Source organism: Chinchilla lanigera, unplaced genomic scaffold (assembly GCF_000276665.1).
Source record: "Chinchilla lanigera isolate Chin_1 unplaced genomic scaffold, ChiLan1.0 scaffold00050, whole genome shotgun sequence".
NCBI lineage: Eukaryota > Metazoa > Chordata > Mammalia > Rodentia > Chinchillidae > Chinchilla > Chinchilla lanigera.
The window spans coordinates 10,951,273-10,959,267 of NW_004955451.1; the positions used below are offsets into that span (position 1 = coordinate 10,951,273).

The 7,995-nt window shown below is 51.2% G+C and overlaps 1 protein-coding gene and 1 long non-coding RNA gene across 2 annotated transcripts in view; one reads left to right on the forward strand and one right to left on the reverse strand.

Annotated features, from left to right (window-relative positions):
- The window catches only part of Tob1 (transducer of ERBB2, 1), a 12,914-nt gene that overhangs the window by 1,003 nt on the left and 3,916 nt on the right, over positions 1 to 7,995 (forward strand). The window contains exons 2-3 of the mRNA XM_013519063.1: positions 6,412 to 6,534; positions 7,098 to 7,296. Coding sequence (XP_013374517.1) covers positions 6,412 to 6,534; positions 7,098 to 7,296 — 322 coding nt within the window. The remainder of the gene's footprint in view (positions 1 to 6,411; positions 6,535 to 7,097; positions 7,297 to 7,995) is intronic.
- On the reverse strand, positions 5,558 to 7,989 carry LOC102028815. Its single transcript, XR_262590.1, has 2 exons — positions 6,564 to 7,989; positions 5,558 to 6,287 (listed from the first exon to the last, which is right to left on the reverse strand). It is a non-coding gene; the product is annotated as an uncharacterized LOC102028815 (long non-coding RNA).

Below are 7,995 nucleotides of genomic sequence, written 5' to 3' on the forward strand. Positions count from 1 at the left end.
TTTTTTTGGTTTTTCTCCGGTACCGGGAACCGAACTCACGACCTTGCGCTTGCCAGGCAGGTGCTTTTGCCGCTGAGCTAAATCCCCAGCCCCTTCTTTCTTTCTTTCTTTCTTTCTTTCTTTCTTTCTTTCTTTCTTTCTTTCTTTCTTTCTTTCTTTTTCTTTCTTTCCTTTCTTTCTTCTTTCTTTTCTGTGCATGTCACTGGGGATTGAGCCCAGGGCCTTTGCACTGAGCTACATCCCAGCCCTTTTAAATTTCTTTTTGTGTTTGTTTTTCATTCTGAGACAGGGCCTCACTGAGTTGCCTGGGCTTCCAACATCTTCCTGCCCATTGGAGGCCAAAGGACAACTTTCCCACCATGTGGCCTGCACAGCCTGGCTTCCCGGCCTGCCGGAGTCCTTCCTCAGACCCCACACCCAGCCGGGCCACTCTGCCCAGTCACAGAGTCCGAGCTGTCTCCGTGGCCTGCGCCGGCGTGTGGATGTCTCTCAGCAGCAGAGCCCTTACTTTTCCCACACAGGGCCCTGGGCTCACTGCCCAGAGCCACAAAAAAAAGTAGAAGCCTCTGGATGAGATGGAAAAGCACTTCACAGGCAGAAATGACAGCTGATCCCCAGCATGACAGAAGAGAGCGTGCTGATACTCATTTATAGTTTAAAAGCAACTTCCTGCATTTGTTTGTTTCGGGTTTTTTTTTGAGACAGGGTGTCTCTCTGTAGCCCAGGCTGACCTCGAACTCACAGTGATCCTCCTGCCTCAGCTTCCCCAGTACTGGGATGACAAGCATGTGCTACCGCGCCTGTCTGGCATGTTTTCTTAGTTGAACCGGAATTTGAATTTCTGCCCACTCTAAGAAGGAAAAGGAGGAGGGGAGAGAAGGGAAGAAAGGAAAATCTCGCGGTGTTGCAGGACTGTTGGTCAGAAGCGTCTTCCCACGCAACGCCTGCTGGTCCTCAGGCCTCCAGGGTAATCATCGCTTCTATTTATTACACTCCGGCGGAGCAGCCATACACAGCCGTGTCTGCAGAGCGCGACTGCAAGGCAGACTCTACCCACCAAGTGCGCATGCTCCCTGCAGCTCAGCAAGCGAGCGGGGTCCCTGCCAGGGGAACTCACATTGATCCAGGGACGCGTCACAGCGGACAGCTCAAGCAGTTAGCAGTAACCAGCGTGAGATGTGCCAGAAAAGTGCAGGCGGGAAAGGCCTCGGTAAAAAATCATGAGCACAATATTGTTTCGTCCTTTTTAAGAAACACGACTCAGGGGGCTGGGGATTTAGCTCAGCGGCAAAGCGCCTGCCTGGCAAGCCCAAGGTCGTGAGTTCGGTTCCTGGTACCGGAGAAAAACCAAAAAATAAAAAAATAAAAAAGAAACACAACTCAGGCCGGGCGTGGTGGTGCACGCCTGTGATCCCAGCACTCGGGAGGCTGAGGCAGGAGGATCGTTGCTACTTCGAGACCAGCCTGGGCTACAAAGTGAGCTCAAGGCCAGCCTGAACTGCATAGTGAAACCCTGTCTCAAAAAGACCAAAAAAAAAAAAAAAAAAAAAAAAAAAAAAAAAAAAAAAAAAAAAAAAAGAAACACAACTCATGGCAGTGCACACCTGTAATCCCAGCACTTGGGAGGCTGAGGCAGGAGGACTGAATGTCTGGGCAATTTAGTGACATAGCAATCAAGCAGAGAAAAGTGGGGATGTAGCTCAGTTGAAAAGTCTTGGCTAGCAGAGCGTGGTGGTGCACGCCTATAATTCCAGCACTCGGGAGGCTGAGGCAGGAGGATTATTGTGAGTTCAAGACCAGCCTGGGCTACAAAATGAGCTCAAGGCCAGCCTGAACTGCATAGCATAGACCCTGTCTCCAAAAAAAAAAAAAAAAAAAAAAAAAAAAAGCTGCTGAAGCTCTTGCCATTATATCTGTTTTCAAGATGAAAGTGCCTCAGTCACAAATTACTTATTTTTATTTATTTATTTATTTTTGAGACAGAGTCTTGCTATATAGTTCAGGCTAGATTTGAACTCACTCTGTAGCCCAGGCTGGCTCGACCTCACAGTGAGCCTCCTGCCTCAGCCTCCTGAGTGCTGGGACTACTGGCATGCGCCATCACCCCTAGCAGCAAATTTTTTAAATGACCTCCAATATTTTCATATTTTTTTCTTGAGAGGCGGGGTTCTGTCCTAACCCCTTGAATCTGGCTTTCGATTACTGTAACCAAGAGAACCTGGTAGAGTGGTGCTTCAGGTCATCTGAGGCTGGCTCCTACAAGTCCATGCAGCAGTTAGGTGTGGTGGCACGCACCTGTAATCCCAGCACCAAGGAGGCTGAGGCAGGAGAATCGCTGGAAATTTGAGGCCAGCCTGAGCTCCATGTAAGTTCAAGTTCATCCTGGACTACATAATCAGACCCTGTCTCAAACAAAACAAAACAAACAGGAAGACCACGTGGCTCCCTCAGAAAGTTCTCTCTCCACAAGCGCTCCCTCTCGAGGCTTCCTCTTAGATGCTCTGCCAGCTACTCCGAGCCGGCTCGGGGATGGGAAGGGGCTACATGCAGTTGCCACCAGCCAAGCGTGTGTGCTCTCTCAGCACAGGTGCTAGACACGAGCGCCGGGAAGCCTGTGGGCCTGCCCTGCCTGGCCCAGGACTTGCTGAGCACACGTGGTTGTCTGAAGCTACACTGAGATGAAGAGCTTCGTTCTCGGCCCCCCCGGCTGCATTTGCAGCCCTCAGTTGTCACAAGGCGCCCGCGGGATTGGGCCGCGGGAACGTGGCATGTTTCCATCTTTGGGAGAGGTTCTGTCATTACACAGACCTGTTCCAGAGGATTCTGCTGTCATCGTTGACACAGGGTCTCGGTGTGGCTAGCCTCAGACTCACAGCGATCCTCCTGCCTCAGCCTCCAGAGTACTGGGATTATAGGCCTGTGTCACCACACCTGGCCTCCTCCTAACCTTCTTGATCAGGAACACAAGGCAAAGTAGACAAGGCCTGAGAAACGTGTGAACTTGCAGCCGTGGCTGCCACAACCGGTGTGTGTATATATAACTATATTCTATTTCTGTAGGCAGAGCAGCATAATAACATATGCAGCCCATGCTTTCAGTGTATTTAAAGTACTCTAACATTCGCTCACAGAACTTTAAATAAACGTTCTTTGTACTTCGAATGTCGTGAACAGTGTCTCAGCTCCTAGAATCAGGGCTAAAATCTCCTGCTAAAATCAAATTCCTCATCCTCTGGCAAATGTAAAACAATTCCAAGATTTGGTTTAGCTGGCTGTGGTGGTGTACGCCATTCAGGAAGCTGAGGCAGGAGGATCTCTAGGAGTTCGAGGCCAGCCTGGGCTACACAGTGAATTCAAGGCCAGCCTGAACTGCATAGCCTGACCCCGTCTCAAAAAATAAAATAATAAGAGATACTAGATTTGGACTTTGGGTCTTCATGTTAACAGGGAGCAAGTGAGTTACAGCGAGACCTTTTCCTTCTAGCTCAAGCTGTGTTCGATAAATGGGTTTGCTCAGTGCTATCTGGTTATCTTTTAATTATCAAAGTCTGTTTGCCAGTCTGTCCCGGTGAGCCCAGCCTTCACTCAGCCTTGGGTAGAAGCCCCAGGAAACCGCGCTGAGGTTTCCTCGGACACAAGTGCAGGCCTTCCTTTGGGAAATGCTGAGAACAAATGGTTTTCTTGGTTTTTAATAACTTGGTTAGTTTATACTTCTTAAGATCAAAGATGTACACTCTGTCGTTTGTGTGGCACGGATGTTTAAAAAGTAATGGGTACCAGTAACATACTTGCATGTTGCTGCTGCCTTTTTTTTTTTTTTTTGTCTTTGAGACAGGGTCTCGCTATGCAGTTCAGGCTGGCCTTGAGCTCACTTTGTAGCCCAGGCTGGTCTCGAACTTGCAACGATCTTCCTGCCTCAGCCTCCTGAGTGCTGGGATTACAGGTGTGCACCACCTCGCCCGGCGCTGCTGCCTTCTTTTGGGTCAGTTCTTTGGCGACAGGATCTCAGTACGTAGCCCAGGCACAGCAATCCTCCTGCCTGAGCCTCCTGAGTGCTAGGCTTACAAGTGTGTGCCACTACGCCTGGCTCGTTGCCTTATTTTCAAATAAAGGTAAAAGGTTGATTCTCTAGAAGTGAAATAAACCTTGGTGAAAGACACAGCCCTCAATGGCCATTTTGTTGTAATCCCGGCTTCGTTTATAAGGAAGTAGAATAAGAATTAAAAGATGTAGAGCTGATATCTCTCTCCAAAATCAAAATTGTGTGTGCTTGTGACGTAATAGCTCAGCACACTTTTAAGAATCGTATTTCACAGTGACCCTGAAAGTTGTTTGTTACCCGTAACCCTTTCTTCCTGTCCAGGCCCCCTCTGGAGTTGCTGGGAGACGCGAGGCAGTGATGCCACAGCTGGGTATCTGGCAACCTCACCTTTGCTCAGGAGGAAGAAAGTCCCTGGGGAGTGGCGCTACTTGCAGCCTCGCCTCAAATTCTCTTTTCCTCTGTCAGTCTATGGAATAATTCAGCGGGCCACCCCCTGCACGGCTCCAAAATGTTAGCTAGTAATTAGCCAGGGAAGAGCCCTTTGAGGTGCAAATCTTGCATAAGAGACACTTTGTACCTTGTGACTGGGAACGTTCAAAAGACATGAATCTCTTCTCCCTTTTATTTTTTCATCCTTTGAAAAAGTTACATTATTTCTTAGAGGCATCAATTATTTACTTATTTTTGAAGACAAGGTCTGGCTCTGTCTTCAGCCTGGCCTTGAACTTGGTATGTAGCCCAGGCTGGCCTGAACTCAAAGCAATCCTGCCTCAGCTTCCTGAGTGCTAGGGTTATAGGCCACCACAGCAGGATGTCATCCAATTTTACATGTGGACTTTTTTGTCTTTTTTTTTTGTCTTTTTGAGACAGGGTCTCGCTATGCAGTTCAGGCTGGTCTTGAGCTCACTTTGTAGCTCAGGCTGGTCTCAAACTCCCAACGATCCTCCTGCCTCAGCCTCCCGAGTACTGGGATTACAGACGTGCACCACCACGCCTGGAGGATTTTTTTTTTAAATGAAAGAGATATTACAACTGTGTGTGATGGCTTGCGCCTGTGATCTCAGCACTTGGGAGGCTGAGGCAAGAGCACTGCTGTGAGTTTGAGGCCAGCCTTCATTACAAAGTGAGACCCTGTCTCTAAAAAAAAAAAAAAAAAAAAAAGGAAGAAAAAAAAAAAGAAAAAAGAAAAAGAATAATCACAGATGATCTAACCCAACATTTTTTAATAGATAAGAAAACTTAGGGCCGTAGATATAGCTCAGTGGCATAAGTGCCTGCCTGGCAAGTGCAAGGTCCTGAGTTCGATTCCTGGTACCAAAAAAAACTTAAAAGTTGCTGGAAACTGAGAGGAAGCTCAGGTCTCCTGATACACACTTTCCCCATTGTCACAGGGCCTCACAGTGCGCATGCGTGCCTGCATGCGTGTTTGTGCCAGTGTGTATTTATATTTGGCTCAACACCTTCTTAAGCCCCCGGGGCTGAGCAGCAATAACTCACACATTTCTGACATCTAAATTTCTGACTTAGAAATTCAATTTACTGTTACAGATATTTAATTGGTGTCTACCAGTTAACTGCACTAGTATTTTATTCCTGGCATTACAGATTGGGGAACATTCAGAAAAGCAAATTTGTGCATTTCTTTAGATAATTCATGAAAAGTACAGATAAGGTTGACAAAATTATGATTCACCTATTTTTAGTTAGACATTTTCATTTCAGGCAAGCCTAACATGCTCCCCTAATTATAGTAATATATTTTCCAAATTAGGAATCAAGACACATGGCTCAACACATGGCCCTGCAAGTCTGCGGGTTTGGTACAGAAACATTATTTGCCTAATGGTAAGACATTATGCTTCTGGGACGCACGAGAAATCTAGCATTTCTCCTTGCTAAGCACTTCCCAAAATATCCTACCTACTTTCTTATCATTTCTCTGCTCAACTAATTATAAAATTTAAAATAATCCATCTTTATTACAAATAGAATGTTCATTATAGAACACCAAAAGCACGGTACAAATAATTTATAAAATATTTCGATGCGAGTGAAGGGATATTCTCATTTAAAACGCTTATCATAGTTTTACAGTTCAATCCCACTCTTTTGATGATTCTGCCGGCAGGTTAAAAAAAAGAGAGAAACCCAGGTACTAAAAATGAATCAGAATTTAAAGTCACGGAGAAAAACTTCTATGTTCCTTAGGGGGGAAAAAAAAAAAGCGCTGCCGAGCTTCAGGAATCTGTAGGATAAACAAAAAACCGGTCACCTGACCCTCCCCACCCGCAGCCCCTCCACAGATCCATCTCCTTTTCCCTCTCGCACGCTTTTTCAGGAATATCCTTTCTGAATGCGGTTTCCCTTAGCGCGGGAGGCGACAGGTCCCGGGACTCGGTTCGGGCGAGGGGGCGACAGCCCGATTTTACGTCCTCGGGGCCGAGGCCAGGTCCGCACCGCCCGCCGCCGCCCCCACTGCGCGCCGAGCTGCGGTCGAGGCTCCTCGGGGCAGGTTAAGTACCAGGCCTGGCGTCAGGAGGGAAGGCGGCGCCCAGCTGGTGTTTTTCCAGGAAGCGCTCCTGGAGAGAGAGGACGCGGACCGGGCAGGGGAGGCCTGCGACGCCTGCTCCATTCATCGCCGGGCCTCTCCCCTCCGCCCGGCTCCCCCTGTAAGTCTCTCCGCCGTCCCCAGCCCGAGTTTGACGTCCGTCTCCTGGTTACCAGGCAGCCAATCGCGTGGTTGCTAGGGAACCGGCGCGGCCAATCAGGCGCCGTTGCTACCTGTGAGCCATATTTTTAGCCGAGACCGACGCCGGATTCCACGCCCACTGTAGCTCCGGGCGTTTCGGTCGCAGGTTGGGGAAAGGCACTCGCCCTTCCCCTCCGAGTCCCTTCTTTCCCCGCTCCCCAAGGACCCGCACGTCGATCAGCCCCGAATCCTCTTACACGCGCACCCCAGGAAAGCTCTGTGTCACAGAGAGCACCTGCCAACGCGTCGCCGAGGCCCGAGCTGCGACGAGTGAAACACAGCGGGATGCTTCTCACTTGCTCTTAGCCAAAAGGCCGAGAAGCGATACAGCGGGATGCTTCTCATCCCGAGCTGCCGCCGGGCGCCGGGGAGACAGTTAAACTGTCACCTGGCGGGAGGTGGGCGAGGCGGCCTCCCTCCCCGCCCCCAGCGCGGCCGGCCGTCGGGTCCCGCAGCTGCCCCCTCCGGCGGCGGTTGGCCTCGGCCCTGCGGCGGGTCGGATTCAGTGAGGCGGGCGCACGCGTCCGGTCACACGCCCTTTCTCTAGACTCTCCCGGGCAGGCTGGAGAGCGGCGCAGTGGCTCGTCCGCGAGTGGGATTTTCCTCAGCCACGTCCCGCTCGGGTCGGGCATGCTGTGTCGCTTCTCCCCTCCCTCTCAGGGCCTTGGATTCTCCTCCCTGTCCCCCCACCCCGCCGCTTTGCCACCTGCTCCGCTCCCCTCCCCCTTTCTCCCCGCGCTCTCCACCCTGCAAGCGTCAGGTTCCGCCCCGCCCCTTCCCCGACTGGCCCGTCTCTCCCTCAATCCCTTTGCAAACCTTCTTTTAATCCCGCCTACAGCCCCTCCAAACTGTGGATCATTGGCCATCTCGGAGCCTGGGGGTGCGACCTTCCCGTTCTCCGGGCTCGGCACCGCCCGGCGGGACGTGGTCAGGCGGGACTTGGCCAATGGCGTTGGGGGGCGGGGTAGGGGCGGAGCCGGCTGGCTCAGGACTTGGGGGGCGGGGACAGGTTTCGCGGCCCCAGCTGTGTGACGCGAGCGGGCGCGCGCACCCCGCGGGGTGGGGGGGAAAAGGGAGGAGGCTATAAAAGGAGAGGCGGGGCGCGCGCCGCAGCAGAAGGAGTGAGGCTCTGGCCCGGCGCAGGTGGACGGTACGGGGACGCTGGGCCGGGGCACCGGACTGGAGGAGAGAGCGCGCTCGCCCG